Source organism: Chlamydotis macqueenii, chromosome 17, assembly GCF_036417535.1.
Source record: "Chlamydotis macqueenii isolate bChlMac1 chromosome 17, bChlMac1.mat, whole genome shotgun sequence".
Lineage (NCBI taxonomy): Eukaryota > Metazoa > Chordata > Aves > Otidiformes > Otididae > Chlamydotis > Chlamydotis macqueenii.
This window is the reverse complement of record NC_141572.1, coordinates 4,617,742-4,638,159: the sequence shown is the minus strand read 5'-3', so window position 1 is coordinate 4,638,159 and position 20,418 is coordinate 4,617,742. Positions and strand designations below refer to the sequence as shown.

The 20,418-nt window shown below is 42.3% G+C and overlaps 1 protein-coding gene across 1 annotated transcript in view; it reads right to left on the bottom strand.

Moving 5' to 3' along the window:
• Positions 1-20,418, bottom strand: part of TMEM132B (transmembrane protein 132B) — a 246,649-nt gene that overhangs the window by 138,908 nt on the left and 87,323 nt on the right. Inside the window, exon 3 of the mRNA XM_086761697.1 lies at positions 1,584-1,724. Within this exon, the coding sequence (XP_086617823.1) occupies positions 1,584-1,724 (141 nt within the window). The remainder of the gene's footprint in view (positions 1-1,583; positions 1,725-20,418) is intronic.

Below are 20,418 nucleotides of genomic sequence, written 5' to 3'. Positions count from 1 at the left end.
ACAACCACCCTGCTCAGCGCCTGAGCTAATTCGGACTGAGATTTCACTGCTGGAGCCATCGCGTGTCGTCATGCAGCTCCAGAACAAGCGCAATGGTTCCCCCTCTGAGCTCTCCCCCCGCCAAGGGGACTCACTGCCTTCTTTAACAGCTTGCAGAGGAACTGGGAAATCTTGCTGAAAGACAAAGGATATGGAGACAAAGCCTACAGCACCAAATCCAGATGGCAGGGCTCGGCTTTATCAGCACAGTAGCCCATAACACCCCAGCAAAATTATGATGGATGGTGGCTTGAATTTCCTACATCACAACCTCAGAACTGCAACTTTGACAAACGTGCTTACGAAAGAGGAGGGGACTTCCCCACTCCATTTGTTTGGTTTTTGTTTTGTGTGGGGTTTTTTTTTTTTTTTAATGAGGAGGAATTGCATTAAACAGCTAATGAACTGAAAGGTTTGCCTGGCATTTTATGCCAGGAAGCTCTGTAGCATTTGACTTCACCAGAGATGCTGAGCAGGGAATCACCTCCCCTCACTTCACCCGTTTACAATGCAGATGTCTGCGTCCCACTCGGTCGCCTCCACTCTGCATCTTTACTGGAGAGGAACAGCTGCTTTTTGCATCAGGCCTGTTTTACACATCCAAGAGGACTCTCACCTTAGCAATGCCTATTTATTCCTGTTGGTGAAAAGCAAGCCTATGGACAAATAGCTTTCACCTCAACACTTGTATGCAGGTACCCGAGCTAGATGTCATTCATTTGTTCCTCAAGTACAGCTTCAGAAACTAAACAGAGTAGAAACTCTCTTTGCACTCCATATCTCTCACAACAATTCTCCTGGGTCTAAACAATTACTAAAACCCATTTTTCTCCCTTTCAGCACCTTCCAGAAAAAGAAGGATGAAAACCACTCCTCAAACAAAATTTTTTTACATAAAGTTTTGTGATTTCCTAATTATGATACAATTTCAGCTAAATTTAAGCAAGTGTACTTTAAGTGTAGAGTAACTGCATGATAATGGAGAGAAATTGCTTTTATTGTAAAATACATAATTCCGATTAATGATGTAAATGTCTCATTACCTTTGATACAGCTTGTGGGAGCATCACCACAACAAATGTCCCCAGCGTTCCTGAGACAGTTCACAGACACTCATAGGTGTTTTGCAGCAATAATGAATAAAACTTAATAGCTATTACTTTCATAGCTTTTCAAATAAAGAAGACAGCATTGTCCTATATTGCTCTCAATTATTCTTCATATTCAATACTTTAATCCATTTCTTTCTGTTGGCTCTTTGACAACAGGAATTCTGCTGCCCTGAAGGTACATGAGAAGCAAATGTGAGCCAGGACTACTTGGCTGCCTCCAGTTTAATTAGATCATCTACTTCCAACAATCAGAAGTGAAACAAAAGGGAAAAAAAAACCTCTCATCAGATCTCCTATAGCTTTTCCAACGAGGATGAGGAGGAAAAAAATACTGGTATTAAAAGAGCAATATATGGCTCATCAAAGAAGCTGTTGTATGTCTCTCACAGCATTTTAGCAAGGGTTAATGCACAAAAGCGCTTGGCAGCTCACCTGTTCTCTGCGGTGGGGTCGTTGTGCACACACGTGATCGTGGCAGAGCTCCTCGCGCTGTCCGTCTCCTCCTGAACCCCCCACTGGTCTGCATCGCTGACTCTGATGTCCATGATCTTCACACCTGGGGCTGTCCTAATTCTGTTGGGGAACAGCAGGGATTACTTTAGTTACAGATCTCCTACAAATAAATCCAGAGAGGTAAACAAGAAAGATGAAAGGAAATATTCCCTCTTCCATTAGCAACAGACTGATAGATCGCACCTGTAAGTCACTCTGCTTTCAAAATACAAAACAGGTCCAATCACTTTAAAGAGATGAAGTATGAGTTTCATTATGTGCAAAGCCAGTTAATTTTCACCTTGAACAATGTGGAGAGAATAAGAATGCTTTCTGCTTCAGCGGCACCAGTTTGATACAAATGAAACAGATGTGACTAAGCATAAGTTGATTTAATTTGTTGTGCCTTTCCTGCAGTTTAAGATGGAGAATCAGAGCACTGTGATATAAAACACATCCTCCTGCTTGCAAACCTTTGGGACCAAGGTGCCTTTTAATATTAGGGTGGTCTGCATGGAAAAAAAAATGTTTCACTGCTCAAAGATAACAAAACCACGACAGCAGGAAGGAGAAGGAATAAGTTATCCTAGATCTGAGACTGAGAGATGAAAATAATTATGCCATTGTACTGGGATCTATCATACTGGGCATGTCAAACTCTTGCTGCTAAAATAATATAATGCTCACATGGAAAACCTTTATTTCCCAAGCACGGATAGAGTGTGAAAGCACTTTGGTAGTTGGTAAATGTCATCATTTTTTGGCTTTAAAAAAATTTGCTAAAAAAAAGTCCATGCTCCAGTGGGACTCAGTGTTAGGAACAGATTGCCAAGGAATAGGAAACAAACTGCTTTTAATAGCAGAGACTTCATTTGTGCAGCTTGACTCCTGAAACAAGCCTGGGATTTCAACAGGAGTGCTGCAGATATGCCTGGAGAACAATTAGGCAGAAAGCAACTGCTGTAGCGCCACATTCGCCACTACTGTGACTTAATTAATTAAAAGCAAAGCCAAGAGGGACCTCTTAGTAGTATGGCAGAATGAAACAGCACTGCTGAGACTTGAAGCGTTACTTAACAGTGAATTGTGGTGGATGTGTCCCAATGCCTCGTGGCCAGTTGGTGCCCATGTTATACTATTAAGAATTTCCTTTAAGTTCTAGCTGAGTTCATGAATTTGGATCAAAGTGACTTCAAGATTCAATGGGTGGTCTTTTCCTCTGAGAAGGAATTCATTCATTCTGCTTTTATTATATCCTTACTTTTGCCTGTAAGGCTTTACTGACTTGATGGGTCAAATTCACGCCTGGCATAACCAACATGATGAAAAATTTTTCTGTAAGGAGAGAATTTTACTTGATATTTTCCTAATTCTCTCCTTCGTCTTTCTCCACAGACATTCATATCTCCAAAGGACACGCCTCAAAGCTTACGTGTCCCTTTCCTATCATCTCTTCTTTTTTCAGAGGAACATTCATTTATTCTGTAGTAATTACACTCGACCAAATCATTCCTGCAAGACACCTACATGTCTTCATTTCAGGCTGACTTGTAATTTACATGGGATTGAGGCCTTCAGCAATGGATTCAATATTTTTTTTTCATTAGACTTAGTTAACGACTCTTGAAAAAATCATTAGGGCCTGACTGACCAAAAAAGGAAAAAAAAAAAAAACCCAAAAAAAAACCACCCCACACCACTCTACTTATTAAATTTTCTCTTTCTGAACCAGAATTGTATTTTTTCACAAATTTGCCTCCCCACCACCCCCTCAATTTCCCACGTTTTTCCTTTACAACATGTCTGGAAACCTCTAACCCTACTTTCCACTCAAATCAAAGCCCTGGTTAATTAAAGGTCAATTAAAGGGCAGGAGATGCCGGGTGCGGAGGGCAGGGCAGGACAGCTGGATTTCACCCATGATTTCAGGATCCATCACCCTTTTTCCATCTGTCAGAAGCTTGCTATGTCCTCCTACACAGCTTTTGCTCTACAGATATCTTCGCTCTGCAGCATTTACTTTCTTCTACTCTGATCCAAATCTAGCACGTCGGTTTACCCCAGCGAGGATGAAAAGCAACATGGCACAATTCCCCGCCATGCCTGAGCAGGCTTTAACCATGCAGGACTCCTGTGCAGCTCCTTTCTTCATAGAAGCTGAAGCTGCTGCTCCTCTTTACCTCCATCAGTGGTCCTCACACAGCATAGGGGTAAGGATGCAGGAACCTCAAATATCCACATCGATCTACATGCCTGGCTGGTCCAAACTCTCCAGACACGCTGCACCCCAAAACAGTGGCTTCCCTCTTGGACCAACCCCTCAGCTTTGTCAACCTCTCTCAGCCAGGGAGCTTTTATGTTTCTTGTCCTGTGTCTGAATACAGCTAAGAGATGGACAGCAGATGAGACTGTCCCGATGCCTGTCCTACTGGCTCACCACTTGGCTTCTCCTGCAGGGCACTGTCCCTTAACAGGAGGCCTTTTGGGTTTTGGCAATGCTGTCTTGTTGACTATGCCTACAGCTTTCACTTGCTGCATATCTACTGTCATGCTGGGTTAGCCTCAAGTGAACATCACATACTCTGCTCCCCAGCTACATTTTTCCAAAATCGTCTCAGAATGCTGCATTTTAGGAAAATTTCCAGTCTAATCCCCTGCAATGCATCTGCTCTGGTGGGCTGAGACAAGATGTCATTTTGCATTTTTGGATATCAGTAGAGCCAGGAAGGTTGAAAGAAGGAAGAAACTGAATTCAGCTTCTCACTTAAGAAAAGTCAAGAAATTCAAATTAAAGCAGCCTACATATGGGAGGGTTGAGTCTACTATTCTTCAGATAAGTGATTCATATCTTTAAATCTGCCCCCAAACTCCACAGGCACAAAAATTATTGTAAGTATTGGGGACTGAGGCTTTGCAAAAGATAAGAAATTCCTACCAGAGCTAGCATGAATGGGAGAAAGGATGGGGAACGGCTGGTGTGTGAGCCCAGGCGCTGGGGTTATTGCCCCACTCTGTGCCAGGCTTCAACGATAAATTCAGGTGGATCATTTTGTTTTCATATATCTCCCTTCCCTACATATAAAATACTGGGAAGAGCTGCTCTTCCAATTCAGAGGGAGCTGTAAGGATAAATAGAACTGCTTGAGAAAAACCTGATGTCCTTTACATTTACCAGCTGGCAGAAGTCATGCCCTCTCTGGGCTTGAAAACGTGGAAATGACCTACTGAAGTATTTCACAGAAGCATGGCCCAAGAAGTAATTGTTACCACTAAGATGGCTTAATTCCTTTTTTATAAAGATAATTGTGAAATGAAAAAAAAAAAAAAAAAAAAAAAAGGAACAAAACACGACAGCCAATTGGGAATCTGGCACTGACAAAAACTGACATTTCATTTCCATGAAATACTTGCTTTCTGAAAAGCAGAATTTTCAGACAGAAAACTGTCCTGGTAACAAGCACTTTTTCCCACCTTTAAAGCATTACAGCTTACGTGGCATTTTGATAACATAATTAGCAGAGATGTAAATGAGGCAGAGGAATACTGAATGAGCTCACCAGAGGTTAGCCTGCAACAGGGCCCCCACGATACAGCCTGTGCCCACAGCCTGTAGCACAAATGAGGTGAGCGCTATTTACTGATGACACCCTCTTCTTCAGGGGCGGAGGAGGTCCGGCAGGAACGTGACATCCTCAAGCACTGCCTTTCGTGACACTCATGTTAAGAGGAGATAGCTGGGGGTGGGTGTGGTGGTGTGTCAAAGCTCTCCAGAACAGGGATCAATGAAACAACTGCTTCACAAGTGAGTTTAGCCCTCTTCTCCAGCTATAAATGTAAAATAAAAGAAGCTGCCTTCAATTTAGACTGCAGAAATACATTTGGTATCCCTGGCAGTGGTTTTTTTCCCTGACTGTGGAATATAAAGATGGAGCGTGATAGACTGACTGGAGTGGGCAAGAAGGAACATCCCCAGTCTGCCAACTTGGAATGACAGAAAACCATTTTAAAATGCAATCCCAGTCTTAAATGTATGCGACCCCATGAAGCCAGCCGCTCTAAAACTCTTCCCTCAGTTATTACAAGAGAAGGAAAGGAGAAGGTACAAGTAATAACCGGGGCTGGAAAGTAACTTAAGGGCTGCAAGAGGGATTGAAACAGCTGAGCACTTAGCGGAAGCGGTGCAGGGACTTCCACTGCCTCCCAGTCCATTAACTGCAAAATCTGAAAGGTAAATGCCTGCCTGCAATGCACCCCCAGCAACGCTCCCGGCTGCAGTACTTGGGAAGTAAAATCTTGGCAAAAGGAACTTTAAAATAGAAACAGAAGGAAAAGATATTTAGGAAATAAAACAGGAATGTGCTCGCAGCAGATGGAAAATGCTCAAAATGATGAGAAAAAAAGACTTTTTCAGAGCTATTTTAGAAATGCTCTTGCCTACTCCCCCCCCCATCCCATTATGGGGGAAAACATGATCTGAGCTAAATCTCCTCTCAATGATGTACTAATAATAAGTTACGATAATAAATTTCATTCGTAATTTCCAACCATTTCTCTATTCAGCCCTTCAAGATGCATTTTTAGCCCAATTTAAAATAAAATCATTATCCTTCCCCTACAGGAAATCCAAGCTGTGGGCCAGTTTAGTTAACTTGCCTAAAATTATACTGTCTCTGCAGAGCCAGAATGAGGGTCAATACATCCCGATTCCCAGGCTTACACTTCAGCTAGACACCCCTACCCATCTTTAAGACCAAACCAGAGCAGAGCTGAGTAATTCTGAGCCCTCGCAGAGCATTTTACATATCTGAAGAATTGCACAAACAGCAAGCAATTAGTTCTGAACGAGGTCCCTGGGGAGTTTCTAGTTCAAATAGATGTGTTTTAAGATACATTAAGCCAAGCGTTATAAATTAAAATAATCACTGAATTCAGACACAACATCTGGGGACTTCTGGGGTGTGGGGGAGACGGGCAGGGTTTCTGTACAGGAAGGAATAGAAGCATCCCTGTACAGGGGGAGGAAGCAAGTGGAGCATGTTTGGAGATATAAGGAGAAGACCATATGTGATTCATAGTTGCCACATCCAAGTGCATCCTGTGGCTTTTGGGAGGGAGGCACAGTCAGGAGTTCATTGGTGTGAGTGTACGAAAGCAAAACCGTTTGGGAAACACTGTTATAGCAGATGGAGGGCTGAGGTGGGACCACACCTCCTCCCAAGAAAGGCACCAACCCTCTCTTTTGTGTCTTCCTAAGCTTCCTGGCCAAAATTCTCTATGGATAATACAGATATATCAGGAAAATGCAGTGATGCATTGTCACCCACAAAACACATGGCAGAACCAGAAATTACGCCTAGAGCTGCCGAGGAATCAAAATGCCAAGCTGCCATTTTGATATCTTCACCATAAACCCACTAATAACAGACTGTGTCCTGCAACGGCCGTGCAAGACCAGCCTGCAGGCAGATACGCTTTCTGCTGCTGTGGGCTTGCAGTTTGTGTGAAAGGAGAGTGCCCCACCTCGCAAATAATCACCATGTACGGCCTCACCTCTCACGGAACTCAGATTTACAACAGCTCAAGGGATCACGCCCTGAATCTTCACAAGCTACGCAAGTGTTTATTTTCTAAAGTGTTTTTCCAAGAACTTTACTTCTTTGTTCTTTTGTATTTTAAAAGACTTGTCACAAATTTAAGTTCAAACTACTTCCCCATCAAATTCTCCTTAAAATAGCAATGCTAGGCCAGCTGTGTTTGTTTCTGTGATTCCATATTAATGTCACTGTAAGTAAAGCTTTCTTTCAAAGTATGTAAAATACACATCAAAATACACAAAGATCCTGCAATAAACCAAGCCCTCTCAAAAGGTCACAACTGTAGAAGCACAAATAATGTGCTGCTTTATCACAAAGATAAACAAGCAGCCTGCAAGGCCCTGTGGAGAGGTGTAAGTAGACGGCAGGCAGACAGCAATGTGGAACAGAGGGCAATTGCAATGCATCCAACAAAACGAAGACTCAGGAAGAGGAGTTTGACTAATGGTACCGCTGGGTAAAAAAAAAAAAAAAAAATCAACATGGTCCTGGTATAAATCCAGTGGCCATAGGTGTTACCAGTGAAACAAGATGGGAATTCATGGTGGGATAATAAAAAGCATGTTTGCCCTTGGGAATAAGGACAGCTCCATACTTAGAGACAGAGGAAGCAACTTCCAAAGTCAACGGGAGTTTTACTTAAGGTTTGACCTCCACATTTCAAACATGCTAAAAACTACCCCAGTGACTGCCCCTTCATTGCAAGTCCAATGCATAATTGGCCCAAATTTGTTTTCAAAACAAGACATGGATCTGCTGTGCTCTGCCTGCTTTGGCCTCGTTTCCCCGCAAAACGCCTCCCCACTGCAGGGCCAAAGCTGGAAATGCCCCTTCTGCATCCGGCGGCCTCAGCACTCTCTCACCTTCATGCTGCACGACGAAATTTGCCTTTCCCTCCCTCTGGTATACCTCGATTTCTCTCTGCATCTGTTATTTTTAAATAACCTTTGGTAGCTGTCTTATTTAACCCTGTCACGCATTTGGGGATGCAGTTTCTATGAAAGCAGTTATTACTGTCGTACATCAGAATATCTCTATCCCACACGCACTCAAGGAAGAAAGTCAATGCCAAAGGACGGGGTAGGACAAAGCAGACAAAATAGGTTCAGTGACCAGCACAATGCAAGGCAGGAATAAAGTTGCTCAACAGACACGGTGGCTAACATGAAAAAAGCCCAGCAAACCAGAGAACAGAAACCTCTTTGAAATCATGCAGGAGATCAATGCTAAAGATTTCAAATGATGCAACTACCACTCTTCTACCCAAAAAGGTGAAGGTCTCAACCTATTTTTTTTTTCAGCTCACCAAATGTTTCAAAATATGCTAAAAAATAAGCTTCAAGCTCACTAGCATATTGGATTTTGAATAATGAAAAGAGTAAACAGGATTTTAATTTGGATTCTGACAGTAAAGTGCTTTCCATGTGATAAATTAACTATTAAGGAAGACAAATTAACACAACCTACCCTTGAGTATGAGGGCTTATGATTTTGAGGAAGCTTTTACAGAAGCGTGATCAAGATAAGGCATGATGAAAAATAGGAGATGATGATGGGGGGAGTATTTTAGCAAAAATTCTCCCTCCTCCTTTTCATCAAACTGTACATATAACTTCTCTATAAGAAGTGCAGCAGGTTTTCTCAAGAGCCCCCCCCATTTTTCCTAAGAATGCCTAAACATTTTCTGAGAGATCCTCAGCTGGTCTAAATCACCAGAAATCGATTAATTTTTTAGCAATTGCTTTAAAAAGTTACATTTCACATCTGTGAAGCAAGGTCAGAAAAAGCAGTGTTACCCCCTATGAATTCCTTTGAAAGGGAAGATGTCTCAGAAACATTTTCTACATATAAGACTGTGCTCATCAAATCAGCAAAGAGTATGTGAACATCTTCAAAGCAGTCTAACATCATGTTATATTTCCATATCCAACGGAAAATTCCCAATTTTTGCCCTTTTTTAAAGGAGAGAAGACATTTTAAGATTTCATCTTCATATTTCAGTAGAAACTTCATTTTTCAATCTGGCTTCTCTTTCACTAAGGTAAGCAAATAGAGCTTAGAAAAACAGCAGAAAGACATCCTAATTGGCTTGAAATTAAAGCTATTAATTTTTATTCTTATTTATTCCTGTCACAAACCAGGCCTGTTTATATGGGTTTCTAATACTGCTATGGAAACCTGAGAGGTTCTGAAGTCTTTATGTAAGAGGAGATGAAAATGCCATCTCCCACAGTGAACACTGTTTTCTTTGAAACATGTTAACAGTGGAATTTTGTCCCTCTGGGAGAAAAACAGTTGCCAAGCACTGGGGCAGGAGACATCGGGTCCAATTCTATCAATTCAAGATATTTTATTAACCATTTAACTGCGTGGGCAACTTCAAAATGGCAATAAGGATGCTTTCTCACCTTCGGTCAGAAATTCACCCAAGGAGATTAAAAAATACTACTTCTATGGAGACACTGTGCATTTGTATACTTAAACATTGTGCAGATACTGTATTTCAATGCATTTCTGTAAGTTCCCAGCAGGTACTTAAAACTGCAGGTCAGAGAGTTCTGTAGCAATTGGCATTTTCTTAATAAAACTAAAAACCAATATTTGAGTCCACCTGAAAACACTGTTGTGCCTTTGACATAGAAATTAGTTTAATCATAGTATAAGTAAATGTGGCTCTAGATTGTGCTGAAAGCAAGCTCTTCATAACAGGGCAACAGGTCTGATACTTGGGTTGCCCGCTCCAGCATCCCACTAGCACGGCTCCAGCCGCTCCTGCTACACGAGCACAGAGAAGCAGCTCAGGTCCTCTGTCCTTTGCCAGTCCAGAGGGCAGGAAACATTGCCCATAATTTGCAAATAAATACACAATTCCTAACTCTGGCATGCGACTTTACACTTTTAAAGTATCCAATAAACATGAACTAACCGTTATTACTATTGATCAAAAGGAGACAGAAGGTCTTTTTCCAACTCTAAATGATCCTCACGCTACCAAACAACTCATAATGTCCCTTTCTCATTAGGATGCACAACCAGCTCACACCTCTGCCTTCCCTGAAAGAGGAGAGATATTTTCCTTTATTCTACTGCTTCCGTTCAGTTAGCTAAGTTATGGTGTGTCGATCATTATTCAAAGAGCTCAAGAGTGCCTGCTGTCATGCACCCTTATACATCTCCAAGAATTGAAGTATGTGCCCTCTTTTCTCCAACAAAACAATCTGTGGTGTACCTTCTCTGTAGAGAGAAGAGGTAAAATGCTGGAGTGGTTTTCTGTAACACATGTCTACAGAACAAAAATCAAAGCCCATTCGGTCTCTTCAACCTTTCTCTGAAAGATCTAAAACACTCAGACTATGTCCTTTACCTTGAAACCAACGCAATGCTATCATAGATGAAACTCTTCCTTAAAGCCTAGAGAAAATCCATTACCAAGTCTGAAGGTGTCCAAAGTATTTGAACTTGGAATTCTTGCAATCATGCAGAAACACAGCTTTGAAAACTATAATGAAAAAAATCAAAGTAAGTCAGAGGTTTCCTCCTGCAAAGACAAAGATACTTACAGGTTTCCTTTTATTGAAAGGCTCTTTCCAGAAGTCAGCACTGCAAAAAATGTTTGCAGCCTGAATAGAGTTCAGGCCTCCTGGGAGACAAAGAATTTTTATAAAGGGGTCAGTTTTCTACCTCTACAGGTGAAAAAAAAAAAAAAGCCCTGAAGGTTACAGTTTCTGGAAGCACCTAAACAACAACCAAGTAAAAACTTTCCATCTCTCTCCCTGCAATAATGAGCTCCATAGCACTGTCTTTGTCAACACCGGATGCGGGTTTACAGCATTTAAAATAGTCCATCACTCCAGCTAAATTTGCCCTCTGCCTTGGAGACTCATGCATTTCCTGTAAGAAAGGAGTTTATTAAACACAATTCAAACAAATATAATTAATTATCTTTTACCAGACATCAACATATATGACTTAGATCTTCCCTGAGTATTACAGTCAGCCCTGGAGTTTGTTATATTCGTCAGACTGTTTGCGGCACAATCCCTCAGGCTCAGGGCAGGTTGTGACTGCAAATCCCCCAACTGGCAGATGCCCAAAAGAGGCCAGCGGTAGCCAGCCTGTGGCTAGTCTTGAGACAGCACGTGTAGTCTGGCCCAAAAAAAGTACATAACAGAGGCAGCCTGCACACACTGCCTGGGGCCTCACCTTGGCCATCACACAGCTAACACACCTCTTTCCATGGTTTCAAAAGTACATAGCCGTGATGTTGATTGGGCAACAACACGCTGAGATGCCTCCTCCTTTTCGGAGATGAGGCTGAAAGCAAGAGGTAACTCAGTAACAGTCATCTTTACCTAAAAGATTGCTTAAAACTGCACCAGTAAAAAAAATATAAAGAAAAAAAAAAGAACATTAAAAAGAGCAAATTTTTGAAACATCGATACACCTTGAACTTCTACTGAAACCAGTCCCAAGCCACGGCACAACCAACAATTGTTTAACAGCATGAAGTGGTCTTTAGAGGATCTATCATACATTTCTGCACTCTTACTCCGTACTCTGCATAAAAAAAAAGCAGCACAAGAAGGGTTGTTACCAGGAACCCCACGTAGGCTGTGGCAAGGAGACATTGACCTGAGCACAAGGGACAGAGCAAGAGGGAAGAGGGAAAAAAGCACAGCCATGAATATCCTTGCAGAATTAAAAAGGCCACAAGAACTTTGCCTGAACTAGTAGTTGTTGTTTTTATTGGATTATTTTATGAGGTTTTATGTTGTTTAATCGAAGAAAGAAAATGGATGCCATAAAATATGCAGAGCTAACTGGGGCTGCAGAGTACATCGCTGAATATTGCTAGTAATGCCATTTCCCCTTCACTGTCAAAAAATAAAAATATCGTTCTTTATATCCCTGTCACATGGAACAGTGGTCCTCTCGCGCTTGCCAATCAATCATCTTGGAGTGCACCTTTACCTTGAGCAGTATGTGCTAGGACGATGAATAAGGAAAGCTCTGGAAATAATCTCCCTTTCCACAAGATAGAATTCAATTTCCAGTATAGCTCAGACCAGTACTTTTCATGAAAAGGTGGCACCATATATTACAGCAAAAAAGCATTTTTCTGCTGCTAGTGAAAACTTTAGTGAGCATTATGATTATGTGGTTTGTACTCCAGGCACCAATGACCACCAAGCAGACTAATAATGTGTGAATTCTGATGAGAACCAGCCCTTCAGCTGCGATAAAATATTAGACTTTTTTCCCCTGTTTTTTTTTCCATTCTGCTTTCTTTACTATAAGATTACTTTTTTTTTTTTTCCTAGCTGCAGGCAACAGCTTTCCAAGATTCTCCTAGAAAGTAAGCACTTCACAATAAAATTATCCCATTCTGGTGCTCAGGTAGCTCTAGTTAGCCCTTTGGCCACTGTCCCAACAGGCTTTATCTTTGACAGCCCCAGTTTGGTTTCTTCAAGTGGTGCTTCTCAGAGGCTTTTTGAAGACTCTCTGCAGGTAGATGGAGCTTTCACCAACGACCCTTTGAATCTCCCTTTGGATCTCAGTGGAGGCTGGCTGGGTCCATAATCTACTGCAAGGAAGTCCAGAGAAAGCCCTACAAATGGATGGTGCCAAAGCACTGGCTCACTGTATTTGCCTGCAATACTTCTAAATATGAAGACGAGGAGACAGTTTTCCCCCTCTAGAGGCCCTGAAGCTCCAAGTCCCAGCTTTTGCTCTGGAGATCTGGCCAAAACATCATCCTGCGAGCTGGTGCCTGACAGACAGACCCCGGCAGCCCCAGAGCCTGAGATGGGCAAAGAGGTCAGGAGGATTCAGCCCTCCAAAGTCTGTTGGTCACAGTGCTGCCACAGCTTAGAAAGCTTATCCAGGCTCGTAAAGCTGTCAGGAAAATTTACCAGCCACCGCACAAAAATTGCTTGCCGTTTACCGCAGTGATTGATGGCAATGAAAGAAACTAATGGCATTTTACTAGCCTGTCAAAAGAAATTACTCATTCTGGGCCAGCAGAATTGGGGAAGGATTCTTTAATCCTTGCAGCGATTTTTAAATTAAACTCTGGTGTTCGCAGGGCTGAAGACCAGTCAGACAGCAGCCTGCTTCAGGATGGATTCAAACATGATATAGCACATGGGTAGACAGGGTCAGCACAGCAATAAAGCAGAGTGAAAGGCAGCTGCATGCTTCTGTCCTTTTTAAAAAAAGTTTACAGATTTCAGAGGGCCAAATCCATTTCCAGACTGTTAATCTCTAACAAAGACCTAGGTCCCGGCACTGTGCATGTAACAAAGTTGGGGAAATAACAGGACGAAAAGGTCATAGTCAAAAATTGGAGGCAACTATCTAGGTGCTACAGGAAGGTGTTCCCATTTGGAGTGTATGTGCAGAAGAACAGAGCAGTATAGGGGGTCAATTCGCTTCCTAAAGCAGTAGAGTTGATAGGATCATTCCCTCTGTGGCTTTCCCTTTCCTTCCTAACACAAGTACTAAACTCTCCTTTATCCTTTAGCATTTTTCCTTTACCATTGCAACTGCTCTGTTTACCACCAGGACTGCTCTGTTCTGGTTTTACCTGCAGTACCTGCGTTCCTCCTGTATGGATGGCAGATCCTCCATCATGGTTCAGTCCCAACATCCTTGCTAAATGAGCTACTTCAATAGTTCGGGGGCAGACAACATTCATTCATTAGCTGGCAGGTCAAGGGTGAAGGACTAAAAAAGGTCCCTCACCAGGAGCTGGTTCTTACAAGCTCTAGCACAGTGGGCTCCAATGCCTAGCACTGCCTCCGGGGAATTTCAGTGAAACAAACAGCAAGGGACATCGCACAGTGCTTCTGAGGACAGAAATGAGCTGCTCTCACTATTTTGATTTTGTTTAGCCTCTGTTTTCCTGACCAGCCTTTATGATTCAAGCTCCTATACATCCTCAGAAACCAGACGAAAAAATTGTCTCTGCGAAAGGTCACAAACAAAAAAGGGGGAGAAGGAACAGTTCATGTTTCATGAAGACTACACATGCCTAGGTGTCAACTACCAAAAAAAAAAAATCACTCACATTTTCAGCATTTCAAAGCATACACTGTGTTTGCAATAACAAACACTAAAACCAGGCTTTCCCACCGGGGGAGTTGGGGGGCACTGAACCAACTACCTACAAAACCGGCTACAATCCCTCAGAACGCATTCGGCGGTTTGCTGTGAAAAACCCTCACAGTGAGACACTGCATCGGACTGAGCGTTAAGCACTTCCCATCCCTGTTCTGCTTTTTCAATTCTAACTAGTCCCTAACCCTGTTAGTCATGAATTTGCGATTAATGAGCCTTGTTTAGAGGATGTGAATACTGAAATTGTTCTGATAGACGGGCTCTAACCACAGAAAGACGATCTAATTCAGCGAGGGAATCTGCTGTGCTTAGAGGGGATTCCAAACCTTCAATAAAGGAAATCAGCTGTTAAGTCATTTTAACAAGGGGCAGCACGCTGTGCTCTCAGCTCTGCAGTGCCACGCGATGGTGTCGCAGCTTGGCATCTGGGGACAAAATCATCTTCGTGCATTAAGGATGCTTAACATCTGCTTGTAAATCTGGGGCTGGTCAAAAAACGGCTGTGACTGAAATGAGGATGGTGCAAGTGTGGTTTTCCACCAGAATTCACCACTATGAGAAACACGCACACATATACACCAGGACACGCACTCTTCTGATCTAATACAGCAAAGGACCAATAACCCAGGGCTAAACTAATTATGACTGGTTATGCTTGAGCAGGAAAACAGCAGCCGCTCCTCTCCTGCTTCGAGGGGACAAGTAAAACAAGTGCCTTTGTGGCTCTCCTTCCCTGCGCCTGGAAGGGAAAAACTGTCCCTCGGGAGTGTCCCCCTCCCAGGGTGTCCAGGGGAGCAGATTTCCTCCTCAACTGGGGACATGGGGACAGGCAGGACAGCTCTGCTTTCCAGGCTTGATAGCAAGGCTAGAGAAGGCCCTGTATGCAGCCTCATCAGCCCAGCCTTCTTGTTGACTCTAATAGAAAATTTATTTCACAGGCCATGAAAAATCCAATAAAACAGTGAAAAACAAAAAGATAGTATTTTTCAGGAAATAAAATCACCCATCACGTGCCCATCAACACTCAGAAATAATTCTGGGCGAGGGGGGGGCTATTTATATTTGAAATTGCTTATAAAATGTACCAAGATGGAATAAGCGTTCCTTGCTCTGCTACAGCAGCCACTTTCACATTTCAGGAGGCTAATCCTGGAGACCAGGAGATTAATTCCTGGAGACAGGCCCTTACCCCCCCTAGCTCCTCCCTAGCTCTTCAGAGAAAAGGACCTGGTCTGATCTTAACACATCTTGAAAAAGACAGAAAGATTAATTATGCTCCTCCCTATTTCATCTTCATGACACATCAGAGCAGCTTCTATAGCTGCAAAACCTTTATTTCCAGGGCCCTTTTGATTGTACTGCCGAGATATTCAAAGACTCATTAAACCTAAGGGGAAGTCCCATTCACTGAAACTTAGTATGAAAAGGAGGTGGAGGAGAGAGGCTTGAAGTTTTCTTACACTTAAGTTAAAGAGACAGTTGGAGAAGATTTATTCGTAAATCAACTCTCCACTCTCAAAGAGTCACCTGTCCTCGCAGTGCTCCACACACAGGAGATGCTCTTGGTACTAACAGGCTGAGAAACTCAGCCTGCTCTGATGACTGGGTGCCCCTGCTTGTTCCTACAGAAGAACCAAGGGATGAAGAAGCAAAAGTATAGAAACCTACCTTACATTTTTGTAGACACAATTCTGCACCTATGAATCACAATTGTTTTCCGGTTGCAACACTCATGTCAAGTGAGGGCTCAGCTTTCAGATCAGTCTCCTGCAAAGCTGGTGTTTGTCAATGTCTGCGTGATGGTGGTTGTAATTATTTCCTCCAGCAACTACTGTCACTATATCTGACCTTATCCTAGAGTCAAGTACCGAGGCACTAAAATTACTCTATCTTCTGTGCAAGTAATTGCTGATACAAAACCTTATTCTCAATTACTATCATCAATAACTTGTGGGCATTAAAAGCAAAGCCAGTATGTTACTGGGGCTGAGATTGCTTTCTAATCTGATAGTTAGGCTATAAATTATCTGATTCGCTGATGAAGAGTTAAAATTACAGAGGCACCATTCAAAAAATCACTAAATATATGGATGACTTCCTTTGATTTTAAGTGCCGTTGAGAAAGTGCTCCATTCTTTCCTACTGGTGTTGGCTTCCTGACTTGAATCTTCACTGTCAAGCGATCATCCTCAATTAACTTCAGGCACAACTGTTTCACATATAACACCCTGCCTGCCAGCATAGCAGTAGGCTTCAAAAACTGGCCTTCAAGCTATAGTCTAAAGTTCATCTACTAGAAATAGCAATATTATCCCTCTTTTTTAGTTTTTAGAATTGTGAAATCTCAGCAGTACCATTACAATCAAGATTGTACTTACTCCTGGGAACATTTTATCTTATTTTCACATGGAGAAACCTTTTCTTTACAGAACATTCTTGCAGTTAAGATCTCTGCCATTTTATGTGAAATTAAGTCATACATGTGGTGCTGCAAAGACTAAAACATGCTATTAAGAGAAGCCAGGGTTCAATTTTTCTGGATGCGGCAGGTGAGATTATGCATTGGGAAAGGCTAGATCTGGAGAATGCAATAAACACAGGTGAATATAAAATATAAATGCAAAATGCACTTCTTCATATTTATTACATCTTTTACATCTAAATCAGGCAGATTTCATTGCACAGATTGAGACTGATCTGAAGTAATTTAGTGGGAGGCTGGTAGTTGAAACACATAATCACATTTCTAGAACAATGTAATTACATTGAATTTAATGTGATTTCCTGCCACTGGTTTAGAAGTGCAGCCTCCTCCACATTCTCGATTTACGCCTAACACTCGATGTAAGATGACTTTTACGTAGCCAGGTACAGGGAGGGGAGAAAGTATGCTATGACTCCTTGAATTCCCCAAGACCATCATACAAAGATGTCAGTCATGAAGTACATGTAAGTTCAAATCTTAAATTTCTAGGAAAACGCTGTCTCAGCAGATGGTCATTATTTTAGACTTCGTTTTCATTAATTATCTCACAAGGTACAATTCTGCTGACCTTAAGAACTTGTGCACAAGTCAGGTCTGCTCTATGGGGCAAAAAAAAATGGAAGGGAAATTCTTAGCAGAAGAGTTTTCAGGTTTTTTAATGTTGTACATGCTTCTGGGAGTGCTATACTAAAGACTTTTTAAAAAGAACAGGCTAATAAATGGACACAGCAGGTCATACTCATTAAGAATAGCTAGAAAATACTGGGGAGAAAAGTAATTGCAATCTGAATGCAGACCAAGAATTTTAATCTTCAAACAAACACAAGGACAAAGGGCTGCAATTTTATCAAAGTTCGGAATAAAACAGCACAGACATTGATGTTCATTTAACTCTTACAAGTCAGTTAAAGCCTGATCTAGAGAGAGAAAGCGTGCAAGCTGATGTGTTGGGAGAGCCCATGCTGCCAGCCAAAGCAAACTACGTAAACAGAGGAGTTACTCTTAAAAGGAAAAAAACAACACTAAGCTTATACTTGATAAGATGAAATCCTGCAAGCCCACCTAGGATGAAACAATTCACGTAATCTCTTTGCAGAATAATTTCAAATAGCAACCAAAGTTGTAAAAACGGAGGCATATTTACAATTGATTTGCAAACAGAAAGAAAAATTATTAAATTGATCAGAAATGCTATTTACTGCTGGCAGTTCAGTTAGCTTTCTGCAGAATGTTTCAACATTTATGTTCCTTCATTGGAATAAGTAAGCACTGAACTATAATGGATAATAAAGCAGATGCTAAAAGACAATACAAGGGCATAGGATTTTTTTTTCAGCAGACCAACATAAACATGAATGAAATAAAAGTTCAAAAGCAGGTTTTAAAGCTGGGGATTTTTATGAAAAGTAAGCAAACGATAGATTTAAAGCAGTACAATTACCAATAAATCACAACACTACGGAAATGGCCTCGGAGAGTTCTAAATGCATTACACACTGCGGAGGGGGAGGTGAACGAGGGAGAGAAGAGCACCTGAAAGGAGCCAACGCTGCAGCCCTCACTCAGATAAACCACCCTGCAAAGTCAGAGACTTTTAGGTTATAAAGCCAAATCCTGAGATTCTTCCTTCCATGGGAGCTTTCTTTACCATGAATAAAACAGTTGAAAAATCTCGAGATGTGCAGGCTTGCAAAAAAGCCAAGGAGGAGACCTCAACGCCTTCAAGCTGCTTTTCGACACCGCCGATGTCGAGCGCCGGAGAGCACAGCGATGTGGTGCGAAAGGCTCACACAGCCGGGTGACGTTTCGCTGAAGTGGCAGCGACAAATGCAAACGTATTACAAAAAAACCCAAAGAATGGACGAGCTTCGTCTGGGAAACGACGGCCTGTATTATTGATGGCTCAGCAGCCAGAAGACCTCAGCGCATAGAGAGGATAATGGGTTTGTCATCTCCCTGCCAGGAAAGGGCTCAAAGAGAGGTGAAGAGAGGCAGCGTCTCAGCTCTGTGCCTACCCTTCAACCCCAGTGCGCAGTCCCGCAGTGCACAGCAGGGAGAGCAGCACGAGCTTAGCCGCAACGTCCGCCTGCCACAGCCAACCCAAATCCACCAAACGCCACCGCACGTCCAGCACGCACCACATCTCAGCTCTTTCTTCCTGAGCCGGACAAGCTTCCCAACAGCCTCAGCATTTCCAGATTTCAAATCCTTAGTCGGGTTTCTTCGAAGAGTGAATACATTTGCAGAAATTAATTTTGGGCTACAGCTTCTTAAAAAGTACCCATTTCTATATCATGCAGATTAGTGGCAGAGCCTGCTCGAAGTTACGGTCTTAAAACAAAAAATGTACTAAGCAGATTTTCCCCTTTGTTTACTGAAAAGCCTACTTTCTTCAAGGTGACTTGAGACAAGCAGCAGTTTGCTTAAACAATAAGAGATATGCTGGGTGCCAGAAGGCCCCTTCTCATCCCTGATCACCTTCTACAGCGCAGGAAGAGAATTCTGCAACAAGTACATGGAAGTAAGACAGGGGAGTCGGGACCTTCATTAGGTTAAACCACTCAGTTGTAAACCTGGATCAACCAGATAGAAACATTGTGATTCGAACTCTGACAAAAATGGTTAGAAATGAGAAACAATTTGGCTCCGGCAGGATTGCCACTACGTTACCTGGGACGTCAACCCAACTATTGAGGACTTTCATTACGCAGCAAAAGGACTGCGAAAAGTCTCTGCTCACCCAATCACCACTACAAGAGTTATATATTCAGATTTCCTTCTGGAATAAGTGCAAATTTGCTTTGATTGACTGACATTTCATCACTTAATACATTCATAGCATGTTGAGGGAAACTTGACCGAATTCACAATGCTGTACTGATTGAGTTCCTAATAGGAACAGTTGTCAGAAGGACTTGTAAGGATAACTTTCAAAATCACATTTGCTAGCTGGCAGAAGACTTTCTGCACCAAAGAGTCTCTCCACCTACGTGCAGGACTTTCTGAGACACAGAGACAGATAGCCCCTCTCTTCCCAGTTGCCATCAGCCCGTGACACGGCAGCTGGCTGCAGCCAGCCCAATGGCTGCACAATATACCTTCTCCAAAGTCCTGCATTTGAGACATACAGTTGTGGAGTTACAAAAATCTTTGCTGGAGACTCATGAAGAAGCTGTGGAAGAGAAGCTAGAGATTAAGTGAGAGGGAAAGCTCTCCTTCACCCCTTCCTGAGTACAAACTACCCAACCACAGAGCTCGAGGGTGAACAGAAGACGTAGGAGGTAGCATAGCTGGAGATCAGTGTCTACCTTAGCTGAAAATGGGGAAAGATGACAAGAAGAACTGACTCAATTTAAATCTGAGCTCTTGGCCAGCGCCTCAGACTCAAGAAGGCTTGCTATCTGCCATGCAACGAGCAGCTTCCTGCTGCTCTCAATCTCTGCCAATGAATGGAAAAAAAATCTGCAGTTTTCCTCTGCTCCTGATCCCTCCTCTGAAATTTTCACATTTGAAAGGTCTTCAACACACAGTTTTCAAATTAACATAAGGATTTCCAAGTTCCTTTTCTTCTCTGCAG